Genomic DNA, 19,776 nt, shown 5'->3' with positions numbered 1-19,776 from the left:
GCAAACACAGTTAAGAGTATCTTCGTCTGAGGATGCTGAAATTTAATCTCCAGAGCTGGGGGTTAGTTTACAAGGCAGCAGGATGCCTCCCTTTTCCCAGAGCGTTGGTTCTGGCCAGCCAGCCCCGGCTCTCACAGGGCAGAGAGTCGGGCAGCCAAGTAGTACAAGCTCAGGCCGTTGCAGGCGACGCAGCAGAGGTTGCAGAGGGAGGACAGAGCGTGGTAGAGGGAGAACTGCCGGGACAGCTGCCTGTAGCTGGGGTTGGCGGCACGCAGCTCCCTGCAGGACTTGCTGGTTGACAGCCCGACCTCCTGGCCAAGGCCGTGGCTGCGCTCGACGAGGTGCATGTCTGCCACGATGTCGGAGGTGACCGGCCCGAACCACTGCGTGTTCAGCACAGAAGCAGCGACGCAAACGAAGAAGATGATGATCTGCAGGGGAGCAAGGCCCGCCCGTGAACATCTCGCACATCTGGTAGATTAAATTCCTCCCCCAGCCCCTCTAACGCACAAGGCTCGCTGCAAGCTGGATGCTAACCGGCTTCTTTTAACCAGAGCCATGTGTGGACATCATCATCGTTTGCAAACCAACCTCAGTGGAGCGGAGCGGAGCGGGACCCCACGGAGGGAGGAATTTGGGCTAGGGCCAGCTCATGTTTTAAAGCGGGAGGCTACCTGGGTAGTTTGTTCGTCGCTGAGCAGCTCGCTGGGGTGGTACATGGCAAATAGAGTCAGGTTGAGGAAGGCACAAGTGGAGCCGATGTGGAAGTAGTAGGGGAAGAGCTGGCGCTGGATGGAGCCGTAAGTGTGGCGAGGGAGGTGGCTGCCCATCACGAACCCTGCAAGGGGGGAGAGCGGGTAGGTCGTGGGGCAAAGCCACCTCCCCTGGGCCTTCCCCCGGCCAGGGAGCCACGGCGGCGTGCACGGGCCACAACCTACCTGCCACGAAGGTCACCCAGATCTGCATTCCCCAGTAGGTGGAGAGGAAAACCAGGTGCAGCAGTTTGATGGTGTTGGAGGGCTCTGTGTCCATCGGTGTGGTGTCCTGGCTGTGGACGAGTCCCTCCATGTCAGCCGAACTGCCCCCCAATTCGCTGCTGTTACTGCCGTCACCTTGCTGGGTGCAGCAAAGGCAGTTTAGCTTCACAAGCTGGCTTCTTTGGGAAGAGCTTTGGAGCTGGCACAGCCCCTTCCCAGCCCTGCCACCACCCACTCGACGGGGCTGCCAACCCGGTTCTCGGACCCCTTCTATCTCAGGGGCCGGGCACTGCGTCAGCACCTGGTAACGGGCCCTGTCAGGTGGACTTTCGGTAATGTCCAGCCAAAGCCCCGGCTGACCCCTGGCAGCAGGAACGAGCAGAAAGTCAATAAAAAGGAAAAGCCCTGACAGATATGCCTGCCCACGCTGCGGCCATCAAAGAGGCCTCTTGGCCGGGGAAAAGTCCCCCTGTCTAAAAACAGCATGAGTTTTTGCACTCTTTAACAAAAAAGCCTGGGGGCTTGAAGAAGCCGGGCTGGCTCCCGGCGTCACCCCGCTGCCCCGGACCCCACGCTGGCACAAACACGAGAGCACGGCCAGCGGCGGGGAGGGGGAGGCTTTGAAGGAGCTGCCTGCTCCGCTACAAGGAGCGCTTTGGAAATTAATTAAAACAAAGCTGCTGGGAGCAGCCCATCAATTCTGCCGCCTGCTTTATTCCTCCTCCTCCCCCCGGCCAGCGGCCTCGGGGCATGAGTTGGAGCGGGAACAGCCTTGAGAGAGACGCTGCCGTCTAATTACATCCCACTCCCCCTGCAAAACAGATAAACACACACCGTGGTTTTATATATCAATTCCAATGTGTTTATTTAGGCGTCTATAAAATCAGGTCCGTGAAACCTTCTCATGATGGTAGCATCACCCACTGGAGAAGGCACTCGGATCCCACCCGGAGCGCTTGTAAATCCCCAGAAATCTTCACGGCCTTTTCTTTGCCACAAGCCTCTTGGCATTTCTGGGATGCTTCCCTGCTCCATCCCCTGGCTTCCCCGATGGCAGAGGCCCAAGGAAGGTGGCCGCAGTCCTTTGGTGGGGCTTTGTTCCCCACATCACCCTGTGCAGGACGGCAGTGGTGGGCGCCACGGGCAGCCGGCACGGAGCCCTCCTGGTCCCAGGGTTCTGGATCTGCCATTCCAAATCGTTTGCCTCCGTGCAGGAATCAGCATCCCAGAGCAGCAGCAAGGCAGCTGGGTGTTTCCATGCAAAGAAGCGGCAGCCGGGAGGGTTGTTCGGAGCAGGGGGTAACACCCTGCAGCGATTTTTTTTTTTTTTTTAAGGAAAAAGGAAAAATTGATTGCTAAATTGGCCCTGGAGTGATGCGTTTGGTGGTGAGGGCAAATCTGGGAAAGGCTGGGAAGAGCAGGTTGCTCCCAACAGGCTCCAAGGCACCCACCAGCGGGTCCCTCCTCCCCCGGGAGCTGGCTGTGGGACGAGGCGGTTGGAGATGGCTGCTCCAGGGATGCTCCAAGCTGCCCGGTCCTGCTGCCCACCGCTCACTCCCGCATCGTTCCCTCCAGCAGAAGATGCCGCAGGGCTGCAATTCCACCACCACCACCCCCCGGCCCCACACATGAACCACAAGATGCTTCCCACCGTTGCAGCTCTCCGTCGTGCTCCCATCCATTTCCCGTTGCTCCCAAATCGCTCCCGCTCCGTCGCCCCACACCCCCAGGGACCCAGCCAGGCGGGGACGAGGGCTGACCGTGGCCTCGCCGCGGGAAAAAGCACAATACTTCAGGAGAAGGAGAGGTCAATTAAAGTTTAATGTTCAGGCGAATACATCATTCCCTCCACTTAATCAAGCAGCAGCAATTTCTAACGATAAGTAGAAAGGATGGCTCGCATCCCGGTGATAAAAAGGCAGGATTGCTCCCGAGTTTCGGGAGATAAGAGGGCTCTGTAAAAATTGAATGTTTTGTACCATGTGCAGCTTGAGACGGCTTTATCTCGTGGCGATAGCGCAGCAGGGGGAGGTCGGGGCAGCCCCGTGCCAGGCCTGGCACGGAGATGTTTATGATGGGAGATAGGGCAGGGATGAGGAGCTTGTGGCCGCAGCTGGCTCCAGGGGTGGGAGCTGCCAGCCGGCACCCACGGGAGAGGGGACGGCGGCTCCTTCTGCTTAGAAACCGGGTGCGGAGTTTGGGTGGCAAAAGCGCCTGTCTAGGGCCTGGGTGTTGCAGAGAGGGAGAAAACACCCTGGAAAAAGACCTTGTGCTCATTTCGGGTGCCCCACGGTCTCGCCTTACCCCGCGCGCGGCATCACCGTCGCTTGCCCATGGACAAGCTCTGCAAAAGCCCCTGCTGGGGGCTGAGCGCGGGGGCTCTGCCAGCAAAGGCGAGGGCACGGCTGCTGCGCGTTAAACCTGCTGCGCCCGCAGCTCTGCGTGCCCGAGGGCTACCAGGGCTCGCTCCCTTCCCGGCTGGCAGCAAGCCTTTCAGAAACCTCCATGCTACCAGAAAACCTCTGGCCATGTGGGCCAGGAACGCCTTGGGTGGGGGGGGGAGATCTCAGCTGGGCTGTGGCCGAGGACCGATGTCCCCCGGGGTGTGACTGATGCGCAGCGCTTCCACCGTCACCCGTGCTGCGTTTCGGCGGCTTTCCTGGAGAAGCAGGATGGCAGCAAGGTCTTTGCAATGGTCCTAACCCCATCCTCTGCTGCCATCAGAGCAGCGCTGGGGGGAAGCACCCCTGGGGGCACTCAGGTCATTAGCGCTCGGGGCAATTAGGGATGGGTATGAGCCTTTGGGGCTCTGGGTTTCGCACCTTCTCCCCACGTCCTCGGCAGCCTTGCTCAGACTTAGGGAAACAAACTTTGAGTTTGTCTTTTTTTTCCTGCTTTTCCAGCGCCCCTGAGGCAGTTTGGGGTTTACGGCTCAAGGTGTTGGTGCACCCGGGGGACGGGGACGAGGGACCCCCACCCCACGCTTGCCAGCCAGGCACAGCAAAGCCCCGGAGCAGACACTCACCCAAAGTACACAGAGATATTTTTTTTCTTTTTAATGCGCTTTTATTGCCTCTCCTTCCACAGCCCCGTGGGGTGGGATGTCAGCCCGCCGGGAGCAGGGGCTGTTTTCCAGCCCTGCCCGGGAAGAGGAGCAGCAGCCGGCGGCCATGGGGGGAGCGGGATGCTCCACCGGCCCCCCCCCACCCCAGGGAGGGATACGGCACCCTCCCCATATCACTGCCCCCTTCCCCCTTTGCTGCCTCGCAGGGAACCAGTTTCCCCCATAAAGAAAGTGTGTAAAAAAAAAAAAAAAATCTGTTTTAGGAAGACTTTGAATCGTATAAAGGTTCAAGTAGCACAAAGTGAACTAGAAAACCAAGTCCTGTACATCAGCTTATAAAATTTCTAAATAAAAAAGAAAAGGAAGAAGAAAAGACATGACGCGTCAGTGCAAAGGGCAAGGCGATGCAGTGATGTCCCTCCACCCCAGCACCCGGGACCTCGCTCAGGCCGGAGCCCCTGGGGAGGCAGGGCCTGGGCGCCACCATCCCATGTCCCCTTCCAGCACCAAGGTGCCCCTTGTCTGTCCGTCCGTCCGTCCGTCCGTCGGTCAGCGCGGGTACCACGGCTCTAAAGGGCCTGCAGCCGCATGATCAGGTCCTCCTTGTTCTTCAGCAGGAACTTCTCGCAGGCTTCGAAGGTGGCGCAGAAGTCGGAGGACAGTCCCGCCACGTTGGTGGTGACGTAGTTGAGGTACCCCGGCGTAGCCTGGTTGTAGTAAGCCACCTGCGAGGCACGGGAGATGGTGAGTAGGGGCATGTGGGGATGGGGGAGCCCCCGCAGTGGGGTGCGGGTGGGCACGGCCCCGCGGCACGTCCGCAGCATCCCACCTTGCTCATCTCCTCCGACTCCGGCCAAATGCAGAAACCGGAGCAGAGCGTCTCCCCCCGCGTGAAGCCGGCGCTGGCTGGGTGGGTGGGCAGCGTCACCGACCGAAAGGCCACCACGTAGGGGTCCCTGGGGAGGAGAGAGCCCGGTGAGCCGGCGCAGAGCAGCCGGCGAGGAGCAGGGGGTCGGGGTCGGGGATGGGGATGGTTACCCCTTGCTGCAGGGCTTCCGTCGGGACGCCAGGATGACAAAGTCCTGCGGCTTGTTCTCGTGGCTGAGCGTCTGGCTCACCACGTGGTAGATCATGTCGTCGTCGTCTACTTGCTGGACGAGCTCAGCGCTCCTGCGAGGCGGGAGGGGACTGGTCAGAGAAACCCCGCTGTGGCCCCCGCATCGGGGGGCTTACACGTTTACAGCCCACTGCCACACCCAAAATATTCTGATGGGCCCAAAATAGATGTTTTCTGCAGCACCCATCATCAGCCCAGGCGAAGCCGGGACAGGGACGCACAGTGAAAGGTCTCTAGGAGCGATCATGGCTCCAGGGCAACACACTTGCTCCCAGGACAGCCCAAAGGGATGTTCCTCCACAAAATTTAAGGATGTGGGTTTTGCCAGGGGCCGGGTGCCCCCAGGAAGCCCCACAGCACTCACGCGTAGTGTCTGTCCCACTCGTGCCGGCGCCGCAGGTCGGAGAGCAGGGAGAAGGCTTGGCTGGCGGCGATGTGGACCGACATCTCGATGCGGAAGGAGAGGAACTTGTCCTCCTCCAGCGTGTACATCCGCACCTCGGGGAGCACAGGGCAGGGGCTGGGACGCGTTCGCCACCGCCGAGCCCGCCGGTTGCCCCCGCTTTGGGGGCGAGGAGCAGCGCGGGGGGACGGGGCAGGGTTTAGTACCTTTTCCTTTTCCCTGGCGAGCGCCCAGTTCGCTTTGGCCACCAGCGTCTTCAGCGCCGAGACGTTGTTGTAGCTCAGATAAACCTGGGGCAGGGGCAGCGCGTCAGGGGTGGGCTGGGGGGGGGGGACAGGAGGCAGTGACTCCCTACCTTGGGAGCATCCTACCTTGTTGCTTTGGTCCCAGGGCACGGAGAGCGGCACCTCCGTCTGTTTGCAGGAGACGACGTATTTTCTGCAGGGAAGGAACAATTTCCCTTAGGGTGGGACACAAAACCACCCACAGACTGTCCCTGTGCGCCAGTGCCGAGCCCCCTCCTCTCCTCCGTCCTCCATCCCTGCATCCCACTTGCTTTTCCTGCTTACCGGTCCAGCCGAATTTTTTTCCTAGCGCTGGCTTCTCTGTACCTCCTCTCTCCTTCCTGATAAATGGGAGAAGCCATTAGGTCAATAGGAAAATGAGGCGGGAGGGGGGAACCCCAGATATCTTTTTGGGAGGGGGCAAAACGTTCAGCAGTGGAAAAGCCCCTGCGCCCGCCGGCTGCCGGCCCGGCTGCGCTGGCAGCGGTGGTTAGTGATTAACCATGAGCCGTTCCGGCATCGCCGTCGCTCACTGGGATCACGCGACGGGCACCGGCACATGAGGGAAAAACCCTTGCTGCGGCTGCAGAGCTGCAAACAGCCGCCGAAACACGAACTGCGTCCCCTGCCTCATGCAAACCTCTCCTCTCGAGAAACAAAACCCCCCCCAAAAAAGCAGCTTATTTCAAAGAGAGCAATAGCACAGTGCTTTAAGGCAGGCGGAGAAGCGGTTTCAGGGAGCCTGGCTCCGGCCATGAGATGCTCTCCCAAGGGTGGGAGAAGAGTCCTAGTTTTAAGGCATTAAAAAAATCAGGTAGGTGGGCACGGATCAGCCATGGGGAAGGTGACGCCTTCGTTCGCTCATGCTACAAAGTGTCCCCAGACAAGTTTTTCTTAAATCTGTCTCGCGTGACAGATTTGTCTTAAATATTCGGACCCAAGGAAATTATGGATCAGGGTGCTTTGAAAGGTAAAAACAACCTAAAAGCTTTGCATTCTTTCCCCTAAATTATAGAAAAGATGAGCTCAAACTTGCAGGCAACATTCTGTTAAGCCTTGCATGGCTAATGCGCCCCCACTTCTGCCCGGGCAAGTGGTTTATTTTATTGTTAGCTATACCGTGCAATCAATTTCGTTCACGCTTGCTACCGAGCAATTTGATTTCCATCGTCATCAAACTGCATTTGTTTTGCCACGAAGCCGAGAGCCTTTCAGGGCTCAGTGGGGACTCCCGGGGGCCACCGCGGTGGGGAGAAGCCAGCCCTGCCCGTGCTTACCCCCGGCTCGGGTGCCACCATGGGCAGGGTGCGGGGCCGGCCCTCCTGGTCCAGCACCACGAAGGTCATGAAGGCGCTGTTGATGTGCCTTCGGCTGATGGACATCTCCTGGCCGTACGCCTCGGCGCAGACCCCCACCTCCATGCTGGTGGGGGCGGGGAGCAGAGAAGAAGGGGTGAGGGTGCGGAGAGCCACCAGGAAGGGCAGGATGGGGACCCCTGGCCACTGGCACCCACCTGTTTTTGAAGGCGTTGTTGACAATGGCTTTGAGCACCAGGCGGTCCCCGACTTGCGATGGTCCCCGAAAGTGGAACATCTCGATGGCCCGCAGCGTTGGGTGGGCATGGCACAGTCGGCTGCAGGGGACAGGTGTCACCCCCCCCGGCCACGGCACCCTGGCAGCCCCACACACCCTCCCTGTCCCAGCCAGAGCCGAGGATACCCCAAAAAATGTCACCCCTGGATTTCAACTGCCAAAACCAGCCATGAGAGGGACAATAAGTAGAGTGTGGTGAGTGTGAACCCTTCCTTGGGTCCTCCAGCGCCATCCACCCATGGGACTCGCTGTACGGCATCACCCAAGGGTGATGTGCTTGGGACCGTCCCTTTGGAGGGTCCCTACAACCCAACCCAGCTGGACACTGCCCTGGCTGTGTGTCCCCTCCAGGCACGCCATCTCCCCCTGCCAAATCCCCATCGGGTCACCTGGCTGCGATGGTGGCCACATTCTCCATCCAGGCCATGATCTGCCCACCGAAGGTGTTGCCCTGATGGTTGGCGTGTGGGGGCAGCACCAGCTCCACGCTCTCCACCCGTGTCTTCTCTGCCGGCACCGCCACGCTGCCGTCCCGCGTCTCCAGCTCTGGCATGGGGGGAGCATGGGATTCAGCATGCCAGGTGGCCAGTGGGACCCACAGACCCCTTACCTCCTGTCCTCATGTCCACCCTCCCACCGCATCAACCCCCCTTCCCAGTTTGGGGGTGCTGGATGGTGGGGCTGACACCGCCCTCCACAGCCAGGGCATCCCCAAACTACCCTTAAACCCCCGCCACGCATCCCGCTGAGGAAGGATGGTGTCACCGGTGGCTGTCGGGGCTATTTTGGGGCTGGAAGCCCCCGGCTGTGGGACACGGTACCAGTCTCACGGGGGCTGCGCGTGAGGAGGTCCTTGAGGGTGTCCTTGTGGACCAGCCGCATGCGGCGGCGCTCGGCGGCGATGCTGTACTCTATCTTCTCCTCCTCCGTCTGCGGGGTCAGCGGCTTCAGCTTCACCTGCAAAGGGGGGACATGGGCAGGGTGAAGTCCTGCTGCCAGGGAAGGCAGGGCTCCTTCGGCCGCCGACATGCGCTCCTATAGCACCGTGTGTCCCACCGTACGTGTGTCGGAGCCAGCCGCGCTCCCCCTGGGTTGTGTTACAGCTGCTCACGGAGGGGCCAGAGGGCAAATGACTCCTTCAGCTGGATAGGGATCCCCTGGGAGGTGCCACAGAGCAGGGATGGGCACTGATGCAAAGGAGCGATCCTGCAGTGCTGGCAGGGAGGGACATCCCTGCCCTCCCCGGGCACAGAGGAGGGGACGGCAGCAGCAGCGGGTAGTTGCCCTCTGGGCCCAGAGCAAGCCAAAAGCCCCGGCATCCCACCGTGCACCCCACACACATGGGATAAGGGAGCACAGACCCCATCGTGTGCAGGTAGCCACGAAGCGACGGCGCATGCCGTGATGGAAATCCCAGCCCAGCTCTCCCCAGAGAGGACATTCCCTGGCTGCCTCTGCGCGGGGGCCGACTGAGCCCCCGCAGCCGCTGGCCGCCGCTCACCTTGCTGCCGAAGGGTCCCTGCGCCACGAAGGTGGCATACGCCTTGCAGATGCTGCAGTGCTTCCCGCTGCACAGGTCCTCGTAGCTCACCTGGATGCCCACCTGGGAGAGGGCAGAGCACCCCTGAGAGCCGGCTCCGCTCCCCGGGGACCCGCATCCCTCCAAGGACAGCAGGAGGGGGCCGACACGCGGGATCAAAGCTGGGAATCGCGGGAGGATTTGGGTGTTTTGCATTTGGTGGCAGTGAACGGGCACGCGTGGCTGGTGGGGACGGGCACGCACCAAGGGGGACAGGGGCTGGGGTGAAGATGGCGGGGGGGCGGCAGACCAACCTCCATGCTGGAGTTAAAGGCTCGGTTCACTTTGGCTTTGATGTTGACAACTTGCCCCACACTGAAAAACAGAAAGAGGAGAAAGCGCACCGGGATCAGCAGGGGACAACGGCCCGTGGTTATCCCGCACGCGTGCCGGCACTGAGCATCTCCCCACCAAGGTGGCTCATCGCCCACGGCGGTGGTGGGACAGGGGGGACACGCCAAGACAGCCGGCAGGACATGGGGACAGATACCCCCCACTTGTGTGAGCCTGCGGGTGTCCAGCCCGGTGGTGAGATGTCACCCCCGAGCAGCTGCATGCAAACAGGTCCCAGGTCGGGGCGGGGGAAGTGGTGCAGGTGCCCGATGTTTGCTTTGCACCCCCCGCCATGCAGGCATGCACGCTCCTGCCAGAGCAAACAGTTCCTCCAGCCTCGCATGAGATGTCCTGCACAACGGGGGCACCCATGGGGTCTCCCCCTGGGCCCTCCATCAGCGGCAGCAGCAGCCCCAAAGCTTCAGGCATCTTGACTGCTCCCATCCCTCTTCCTCTCCAGTGCCTCCCAGCAACAGATGCCTTGGGATACTGGGAGACGGCAGGAGGCAGGATCCGGCCAGTGGCATTTCGCACCGTCTCTCACATGAAACATCTGCTGGCAGCAAACTGCTGCTCGCAGCGTCCAGGAGCTCTCCTCTGCGCCTTCAGTAGGCTTCAGAGTAAACACGCAGACAGCTTCAGCTCTGCAGCCTGACCTGATCCAGACTGGTACCGACCAAATGAGCAAATGCAGCTTATTGGCGACACTGACAGCAAACAGAGTCTTTACCAAATGCATTATTAAATCAGGAATGTTCCTCATCCCCTAAAGGAAACCAATGCTAGGAAACTCAGTGGAAAAATAAACCCTAGGACTGCTACTGCAGGTTTGCACCGTAGAGGGCTCAAAACCAGAAGCGAGGAAGAGTCAGCGTGTGCTTCAGCACCGTAACTCCCCCCTCGCCCCCCCCCCACGACTTCTGGCTCCAAACAACCATCATCATCTCGGCTACTCCACACGCTCTGCACCTTGGCTCTGGCTGGAGCAAGGAGGGTGCGAGGCTGGGACGGTGCCTCCAGCCATCCTCTGGCACGGACCCTGTGCCGCCGCGGCATGCCGAAACGTTAGCGGGGTTACGTGGGCAGCCTGCGTGCACCCCCCGGGCCGTGCTGCGTCAGTGGGGTTAATGCTCCCAACTCACGGCAGCGCTGCGTTAGGCCGGCTGCTCTAGGGCTGCAAACGTCCGTACCAGACACCGCTCTTCCCGTCCCGCTGCCCAGGAGGGTTTATATACGGCTGGCTGGTGCGAAAAGAAAAAGCAAGATGGGGGGAGAGGGTTAGAGATGAAGGAAGCGGTAGGATGGCGAGGCTGGAGCACGGATGCTCCAGGTGGGTTTGCAGTGAGGGGCGTGCAAGGGCAGGCACGTTGGCAGCCCTGGCTGTCTATATTACATCCCAAAAAATGCTTTATCCTCTCTCTCCATACCAAACGGCACAAGCCGGTGCCATAAAAGCCACACGAACCCACGTGCAACCCTCCCAGGAGGCTGCACTTCCACGCGGCAGGGCTGAGGGATGGCGAGCATCCCATGCAGCCACCACCCTAAGCTCTTCCCACAGCTCCGAGGAAAAACCCCGCCAGGCCCCACGCACAGAGCATTCAGCCGGACCACAGCAAGCGGGAGCTGAGCCGGGAGCAGCACAAATTCCCTGACCCCTTGGAGCGGTGCCCGGCTCACCCCCAAGGAGGGGCAAATGCTTTGCAGGGCTTGATTTAAAGCTCTGGAACATGGCTCGGGTCCATCCTCCCACTCCCGAAACCCACGAGGAAAAGCTTCCAAGGCAAAGCTCTCCCGGGAGCTGGAGCCGCGTGGCGCCAGGCACAGCACCCACAGAGCCGGCTTGGTGCAGGGCATCCATGCCGGTGGTGCCACCCAACGGGGACCCCAGCCTCTGCCGGTGGCTTGCCGTCCCGCCAGCACCATGACATCGATGTGAGAGGGAGAAAGTGGGAGTTTAACGTTTCCTGGGGATGACGGACAATCACTATAGTTTAGATTAGTGGCGGTTTTTGTCAGAGTTAGGTTGATGGTTGGACTAGATGATCGGAAAGGTCCCTTCCAACCTAGAGGATTCTATGATTCTTTGGTGAAACCCAAGAGCAAGTTGGGCTTCCTGGCACCAAACACATCAGCCTGGGTGCCCGCACTGGTCTCTGTCCTCAGCCGGCAGACATGTGTCCCCGGGGCAGACGTGTCCCCTCCATGGTGGTGGGCTGCCAGGCAACAGGAATCCCATATGGCACGGCTTGTTGGGTAGGGCCAGCCTTCTGCCAGCAGGTCCCCAGGGGACGGGGGGTGCCAAAAACCCCTCTGCTGGGCACCAAAACCCTGTGCCAAACAGCCGCCAAGCCCCCTGAGATGGTACCCAGTGGGTGAGCAGATGGGTGTCCCCCTGCACGGGGGAGGTCTCCGAGAGCTGAGTAAAAGCGGGTGGCAGCAGCTGGGCTCACCAGGGGTGGCAGGGCAGGAGAACCACCATAGGCACATAAGGCCTGTGCCTGGTGGGAATGGTCTCAATACCGGGAGCTGCGGTGGACGAGGACGGACCCCTGGGAGGGTGGGTGTCTCCCAGGTCAGAAGAAACCTTGTCCCCAGGGGCTGCGTCCATGGGGTTGGGCACTTCCACGGGGGCAGCACCCACGGGTGGCCAGGACCAGCTGGGGAGGGGATTTTGGCCGGGGAAAGCTTAGCCTGGTGCATCTCACAAAGGGATGTGCAAGGAGGTCCCACTGTCCCCAGCACCCGGTGGGTGGGTGGGTGAGCCCCACCGCACGCCAGCCACCCACATGGCCTCCACAGAGGCACGGATTTGCAAGATTTAAGTTTTCCAGAGCACAAAGTCAGAGCTGTTTCTTGAACAAAGCCAGGGAGGAGCTGAGGTCGGGGAAAATACCGGGAAGCCAACCCAGCAGGAGCTCCCCAGGCGACCAGACAGCGCATAAATCAGAGCAGACAGTTGGTCCGCAGCCCCACGACGGAGCCGGAGCCTCAATCCCTGGCATCGCCACTGCATCTCCTCCCCTCCCAAACACGCTGCTCCCTGTCCCGGCTCCAGCCCCACCATCCACGTTGCACCCGGCAGATGGGAAAAACCCATCCATCCCCACGCATGCCCCGCTGGAGAGCCGAGTATTTACCTAATGGTGTGCTCAAAATAGATATCATCCATGGAAGCCGTGACGCACGGGCAGCCAGCATGTCTCTCGGCTGGAAAAGGAGAAACAAACTGCATCAGCTACCTGCGGCAACCCGCCGAGCGTGCCAGGGGCACGCACGCTCCTCCGCCCTCCCCTGTCCCCCGGGCTGGCCATGACGGTGACACCCCGGCTGGCGTCCCTTTCCCTGCCCGTGCCCGCCCGCCGCGTTGGCAGGGGCCGAGAGCGGAGTTTGGGGTTTCTCCACGCCGTATCAGTGTGGGTTTGCAGATGTTTAGGGGTTTGGAGGGTGTGTTGTAGCTGGGGGGGACGCTGCCCTGCTGTTTGCCTTCCCTCCACGCTTCCAGCCACGGTGGGGATGCAGAGGCAGCTGATACCGGCTCCCCGTACACAGCAAATATTGTAAAGCCGTCTTGCCATTCCGGCTTTCCCTTGGGACTCTGGGAACCTCAGACTGCACAATTGCACTGGGAACCTCCTCAAACTGGAAAATTGTACCCATTTTCCTGCGATAAACTCCCCGTGCTCGGCGAGCTCCATCGCTCCTTGCTGAGCGGAGGGAGCGCAGCCCCGTCCGTCCGGCAGATCTCTCCGGACACTGCCGGGATGCCGGGGACGTCACCAACCCGGTGACCAGCACAGCAGGCATGGAAAAGGCCAGCGTTTGGGAAGAAGCAGGCGTTGATTTTGATCTGTGCCCGAGCAAGCGTGCATGCTGCCGCACACGTCTCCTCCCCTTCTCCTCCTGCTCTCTAATTACTCAGCAAAATGGCATGACGCGGGTCCCCAGCTGGCGTCAGCTCCCAGGGACGGCGCTGGACGGCCGGGCACGCCGCCGATGAGCTGGCTCATGGGGACACCACCATGTCGCTTCCCTCCCGGGGCGGCGGGATGATGGCTCCGGTGGGAGAGGACGGCTTACCGGAGAGGCAGGCGGCCGTGTCGATCCACTTGAGCAGCTGGCCGGTGCTGAGCTCGCCGCGGTGGTTGGTGTGGCAGGGCAGCACCAGCTGGCTCATCTGCACCTCCGTGGGGTTGCGGGGAGGCGAGGGGCTCGCCATGGCCCCCGGTGCCTCCTCCCGCTCCCCTGGATCCCGGGCACGCGGCGGAGAGGTCGAGCCCTGTGGGGATGAGAGCTCCATTTTACCCAAACGGGAGGAAAAACCCCCAAGAAAATGGTGACCCACGCAGCCCCCTCCCCACACAGACCCAGCAGGACCCCCCCAGACCTTCACAGCCCCAGCCGCCACCAAAACCCACCCAGCCCTTCCCAAAGATGTGATGCCCGCAGCCAGAAGGAAAAAAAATAAAAATCCCTGTAAAAGGAGCTCCGTGGGTGATCACCGCAGGTTTCCAGGCCATTTATCACCCAGCCCCGCTGCTTCCTCCCGAAAACCGTGCAAAAACCCCTCCCAAAGTCAATCAGTTCTCTGGGAAGGAATTTTGGTCTGCCAACAGCTTCGTTTTTAGGGTGCGGGAGCCAAGGGTGGTTTTGTGCTCCCGGGGCTTGCTCCCGGGGCTGGGCAGGCAGCGATGCTCCGCACCTTCCACCAGCACCCCCCTTTGCCAAAGGAAACACTAAAAGCAGTTTTTCCTGGCTGTTATAAGCAGAGGGGGGGGGTGTGTGTGTGAAGCATCCTCGGTTTGGGGTTGTTTGCGCAGTCAAATATGTTCCTTATTCGCAGTTTGCCGGGCACAGAGCCGCTCCTGCCTGCTCCCCGCCCCGCGGGGAGATGGGCTGTGGAGGGGGGGGAGGCTGGTATTGCGGCTGTGCCGGCAAGAAAAATAGCTGATTAGACGTCAAGTGAGCCGTGTTACACAAGGGGTGAACTCGGTTAGCCCGGTGAGTAATTGAGGAGACACGAGGAGCCGTCTGGGCTTCGTTACAGCCCTTCCTTCCGCTTTCTGCTCCCACCGCGGCTCCCGGTCACAGCACTTGTTGCGAGAGCCCGGCTGCAGCAGCTTCTTCGCCCTTTGGTTTGCCCGGCTTCTTTTAAAGATGGGTTTATGCCGAAAATGAAGCTTTCCCGACTACCCTGAGCTCACCGCCTCTCAGAATAGCATTTTTCTCTAGCGGGTCTAACCTCTGTTTCCATAGCTACTGGTACACGACATCCCCGGAACGGCACAAACATCGGCTTAGCAGAGACGGCGGTGAATGTGGCAAACCAAACCTATGGCAAAGGCCCCCCCGCTTCCCACGGCGAGATGGATCCCCAGCCACCAGAGCCCCTCCGGTGGGCTCCCAACCCCTTTGCGAACCTCCCGGGCCGTTTCCCAGCGTGCCAAGGTGCCTACACGAGTACCACGGAGCTATTTCGGGAAGCCGGCAGGCTCTGGGGCACGAGCCAGAAATGCAAAGAGCTTCCAAAGCTGCCTGCTGCAAAGGGAGCAGCCAACCCAGCCGGAGCTCCCGACGGGTGTTTTCCTGATGCTCGCCGTTTCTCAATTTTAGGGAAAAAGCTGGCACCCTGTGGGAACAGCCCTGACCCTTCAGTAGCCGGCAAGAGGCCAGGGATGGTGATGGGGAATGCATGGGGAGTGGATGCAGCTGGAGCAGGTCCCTGCACGGGGCGGCATCTGCCCGGCACAGCCCTGGTTAGTAGCCACTGGCACAACGGGGAGCCCCAGGGTTAGTTGTATGGCACAGGGAGGGGTACCTGGAGGCCATTGCAACAGAAGCTCAAGATCTCTTCAGGGACTACAATATTCTCCTTGACCATTTTTAAGAGACACCTGGAAAGGAGAAGAGTGGCTGCGGTTACAGCAGGACGGGCAGAGCCGGGGGTGGAGGATGCCCGTGGCTGTCCCCCCGCCGGGACAAGGCAGCGTGTGTGACGGATGATGCAGAGCCACCGTCTGACAAGGGGGTTGTCACACCTTGTCCTCACGCCTCATGCTGACGTCCCTCCCCACGCCACTGGACCCTCGCCAGCACCTATCGGGGTGGCTGCCGGAGCCGAAATGGAGAAGGGTGAACCCGAGGCTCACGCCTGCCATTCCTCGGGGGTCAGGTCCAGTGCTCGCCTGCTGTGATGGAAAAACTCCCAGCTATTTTGGAGCGCGTGAGCGAGCCCAGGATGCGGTGCCACAGCCCATCCCTCAGCCGGTGACGCCCCGTCAATACTTTCCGTGTCGCTACATGTGACAGCGGGCTGTGTCTTGAAGCTGCCCCAGCTGGCACGGTGACCCCGCCGCGGTCACAAGACAGCCGGGAGCATATTTTTGGCAGCGGGCAGGATTCAGGCTGCGGGTGGTACCGGGGGCAGCAAATGGGAAGCGCCCGTCGCCGGCAACACCGCCGTGCCCTGCACCGGCCCCTCTGCCACCAAGCCCTGGCATCCCCCAAGGGCGTCCTGTGCCCTTGGGTCCCCGCGGGCTCCCTGGCCACATGCACTGCGGCCGGGTCCCGGCCGGACACGGTGGTGGCATCGCAAGCAAAGGCAGCGTGGGAGCTGCAGCAAAAACAAGTGTAAAAGGCTTTATATTTACAGTTTGCTTTTAAACACAACATCGACGGGCCCTTGACGTGCCCTCAGCTGTCCCGGCAAACATCCCTCTCCCACACGGATCCCTGCCAGGTTGCCGGAGGCGGCAGCTCCTTCCCTGAGGCGTGGGACTGACCAATTTTTGGCCCAACACAAGAGTTAATCTCCTCTTTAGCAAGCTGGGCTTGCTCCCCAGGTTTGCTATATCGCAGGCACAAGGCGGTGGCGGTGGCCCCGTCACACCCCATGGCCACAGCTGCCAACACCGGAGGGCACGCGGCTCGGGCCACGGAAACCCAAACCTGCTCCTGGCTCTGCAATCGTGTCACCTTGTCCCCTGGGTTGGGTTAGCAGGAGGAGGGGAAAAAAAGAAGAGCTGCCTGGTTTGTATCCATTTCCCTCCCTTATTTCCAAGGTGGTCCCAGCCCACGCTCCCAGCCCGGAGCGCAGGGCTCTGCCCCGGGAAGGGGAGAACCCCGGTCACACATGGCAAACATGCTCCAGAGACCCGGAACCATTCAGCCGGTGGGTATTTATAGAGTATTCGGTTATCGAAACTAAGCGAGCAAGTGTCTGTCCTCATTAAAGTCTTCAGCCTCACTCAACTGTCACATTTTTAAAGCTGTTGACTGATGCAGCCCTCGGGTCACCATGGCAACGGGATGCAGTACCCAGGCGATGATGCTCTTACTCTGTCACCCCTCGAGTGACCCACTTCTACCCAAAAAAAAAAAAAAAAAAGTTTGCATTAGAAAAAAAAAAAAGCCAAAACCTTCCAGCAGAATATTTTTCTTGCCACGCTCGCTTCCTGCACTGCTGAAGGCGTAAGAAGCCTGCAGAGCAAACCGGGGGAGCGGCACAGAGGGGGGAGACACCCCGATGGCTCCAAAAACATGGGGGAGAGGGACTCTGTGGCACCCCACTGCTGTCCTATACCCTGGCAGGGGGGTGTCCCACAGCACTGAAGCTCCGGGGATGGTCTCTGCTGCCGAACTGGGTGCTGGCCTCTTGGAAAATCACTAGGGAACCATCAGCCCGCGGGCGGCCTCCGTGGCAAAACCCCCCGGGGTCCCGCAGCCCCCGGGATGCTGCTGGGAAGGGATGCAGGAGAGCGGTCGCTCCCCCCTGGAAGCGGGATGTTTGCTTTAGCCACCCCCAAGCGGCGGATGGGAGGGAGGGATGAGGGTGAAGCCAGGGTGGGGGTCCCAGGTGCTGGGCCGTGGGGGGCTCTGGGCCGAGCAGGGCACCCTCACGCCTCGAGCCAGCCCCAAAAACCCAATCCCCGTTCTCCCTCGCCTGGCTCTGGTCTCCTAACCCCATCCCAGCCCCTCGGGGCATCCTTATCCCTCCCTGGGAATACTTAAAGAAAAAAGGGGGAGATGGGGGGGGGGGCGGGGGGAGGAAAGCGGCGAGAATGAAGTTCTCATGGGGGATTATTGGTGTATAATTGAGCAATATCCATGGTAACAAGCAAATCTGCACGCGTTAAAAAATTAACCTGACCTACTTTGGGAAATTCCGCCATCTCGACGGGGCAGTGAAGGCTCTCCTTCCCCCGAGACCTGGCCCACCAGTCCCACTGCCGGCACTGGCAAAGCCCCAGTGCTCCTGGGGATGGGACGGGCAGGTTTGGTATAATGGCAGATGTCCCCTCTGGTGGGACCCCACCGGCGAGCAGTGGTGGACGTGCCCGGCCAGGCTCAGCTCCATCCCCGGGACGAGACCCCTGCCACTCGCTCGGGTGCAAGGTGCCAGCTCCTTTGAGAGCCGTCAGGATGGTGGCCTCGTGGGATGAGAGGGACCGAATCGCCAGGTCATGAGATGGCGAGGACGTGCGGCAGCTCCCTGTGACAGGTCTCGGTGGGAACCCAGGAGGAGCCCAGAAGAAAGGCCAGGGCGCCCTGTGAGTGGTATTTTTGGGACCACACGTCACACTTTCTCTAGGATTTCATGGAGCAAATCAAGGCATGGGGCCAGGAAAGTGCAAACCGAGGGCCAAAGACAGCGGGGGGCTGTGAGGACAGTCCCCTTCACGAGGGGCTTCTGGTTTTACATCCACCACCCATGGGAAACCTTTGCTCGGGGTGAGCACAGTGGGGTCCCTTCCAGCCCCCTCGTGTCCCTTTCTGACACTTGGTTCAACACTGGGTGAAGCATCCCCAGCTCTGGCCGTGCCCGCAGTCCCCAGCCCCATCCATGCCCCTGCCCAGCCGCTTCCCGCAGCTCCCGGAAGGCTGGTGCCGGTTGCCAGCACAGGGGCAAAGTCTCCCCAGGGAGTGTTTCAGAAGACAAAGGTCCCCTGGCACTGCTGCCTCCAGCCCAGGGGGAAAGCAAAGCCAAGTGTCACCGCATAACAGCTGCAAACACCGCTGGGGCCAAATTTCAGGAGCGTGGGGATAACAGCATCGCCCAGCCCGAGCACCTTCGCCCTGCCGCCCACAGCTTCCCCCAGGAAGAGACTGCCATAGCATTAAGACCACCATGGTTGAGATCACCATCGTCAAGCCCACCAAGTTGGAGACCACCATAGCAGAGACCACCACAGTGAAGACCACCATGGTGAACATCACAGTGGTCTCCACCCTGGTGGTCTCAATCATGGTGACCACCGCAGTTGAGACCACCAGGGTGAAGACCACCAGGGCGGACACCATGGTGGTGCAGTGGTCTAAACACTGGTGGTCTTCACCCTGGTGGTCTCAATTATGGTGACCACCACAGCTGAGACCACCAGGGTGAAGACCACCAGGGTGCACACCATGGTGGTGCACTGGTCTCCACCCTGGTGGTCTCAACTGTGGTGGTCACCATGGTCGAGACCACCTCAGTTGAGACCACCAGGGTGGAGACCACCAGAGTGGAGACCACCACAGCATCATGCCACCCACCCTCTCCGGCCACCCACGCTGCCCCAGCCAACCCCAGCGCATCCTTCTGCCCTCCCCACGACACTAGCATTCCCGGCAGCTCTGTGCCCACACTTCCCAAATATCTGCCCCCCCCTTTACGTGAAAAAAGGCTGATTCAAGCCAAACCCCCCCCCCAACATCCCTCCCAGCACACCCAAAAAGACCTGGGGGGTGGTTGGTGTTGACGGTGCCGATGCAAGCCAGGACAAGCCACCACTCCACTGCTGGGCATGGAAGTCTCCGGATGCCGGCTCCGGCTCACCCAGCCCCCGGGTGTCCCCGCCTTGTCCCCATGGTCCCCAGCCTCTCCCCCCGGCCCTCACCTCAGCCAGAAGAAGCTGAGCATTTGCAGGCGGCGGCGAAGGGACGGCTGGCTCGATGGAGAAACGTCCGGACACCTGCGCGCGCGCGGCCAGCACCGGGCGCGGGCGTCAAGGCCAGAGGCTGGCGCAGGGCCCTGGGACGGGGCCAACGCACACCCCCCCGCTTCCTTAAATATAGCCACGCACAACTTTTTCTTAAGGTAGCGCTTGGCAAATCTGCTCTTCGCCTGGAAAATGGCCGGCGCTCCGGAGGTTTGCACCTTGGCCAATGCTACGCCGCAGGAGCCAAGGTGCGGGGACGGCGGCAGAGCCGGGGATGGCGGCGGGAGGCACCGACACGCCGCCAACGGCTCCGCGGGGCAGGATCCGGCGGTTTTCCGTTCATTTCTCCCTGGCGACAGCGTCCTGGGTCCCCTCCCCAGCCCCAAGCATCACCCCTTCTTCCCCCCCGTCACCCCAGCGAGGGACAGGGGGGTGCCCAGCGGGTCCCCCAGCCCCCTCGGTACCGACGGCACCGCGTCAGCACCAGGGTCTCACCCCCCCATGCT

At 60.9% G+C, this 19,776-nt stretch overlaps 2 protein-coding genes across 7 annotated transcripts; both read right to left on the bottom strand.

Annotated features, from left to right (window-relative positions):
- Positions 1 to 25: 25 nt before the first annotated feature.
- TMEM205 (transmembrane protein 205) lies at positions 26 to 1,146 on the bottom strand. The gene is made up of 3 exons (XM_074597097.1): positions 939 to 1,146; positions 675 to 838; positions 26 to 431 (listed from the first exon to the last, which is right to left on the bottom strand). The coding sequence occupies exons 1-3, from the start codon at positions 1,066 to 1,068 to the stop codon at positions 132 to 134; spliced, it is 594 nt and encodes a 197-aa protein (XP_074453198.1). The 5' UTR covers positions 1,069 to 1,146; the 3' UTR covers positions 26 to 131.
- A 2,874-nt stretch (positions 1,147 to 4,020) lies between these two features.
- Positions 4,021 to 19,515, bottom strand: ACOT11 (acyl-CoA thioesterase 11). 6 transcript variants are annotated; one of them, XM_074596513.1, is made up of 18 exons: positions 19,229 to 19,330; positions 15,169 to 15,244; positions 13,431 to 13,629; positions 12,491 to 12,560; positions 10,541 to 10,591; positions 9,272 to 9,332; positions 8,940 to 9,041; positions 8,260 to 8,395; positions 7,828 to 7,984; positions 7,359 to 7,478; positions 7,123 to 7,267; positions 6,131 to 6,186; positions 5,933 to 5,999; positions 5,768 to 5,851; positions 5,523 to 5,656; positions 5,080 to 5,211; positions 4,871 to 4,997; positions 4,021 to 4,766 (listed from the first exon to the last, which is right to left on the bottom strand). In XM_074596513.1, the coding sequence occupies exons 1-18, from the start codon at positions 19,249 to 19,251 to the stop codon at positions 4,611 to 4,613; spliced, it is 1,896 nt and encodes a 631-aa protein (XP_074452614.1). In that variant the 5' UTR covers positions 19,252 to 19,330; the 3' UTR covers positions 4,021 to 4,610. The 6 variants fall into 6 exon arrangements, with proteins under 6 accessions (XP_074452614.1, XP_074452609.1, XP_074452612.1 ...); XM_074596508.1 differs by having other exon boundaries at positions 19,070 to 19,265; XM_074596511.1 differs by lacking the exon at positions 15,169 to 15,244 and having other exon boundaries at positions 19,229 to 19,361.
- Between the last annotated feature and the right edge of the window lie 261 nt (positions 19,516 to 19,776).

This window comes from Larus michahellis, chromosome 8 (genome assembly GCF_964199755.1).
Source record: "Larus michahellis chromosome 8, bLarMic1.1, whole genome shotgun sequence".
Lineage (NCBI taxonomy): Eukaryota > Metazoa > Chordata > Aves > Charadriiformes > Laridae > Larus > Larus michahellis.
Note: the sequence above shows the minus strand (reverse complement) of the source record. Positions and strands in the feature narration are given on the sequence as shown.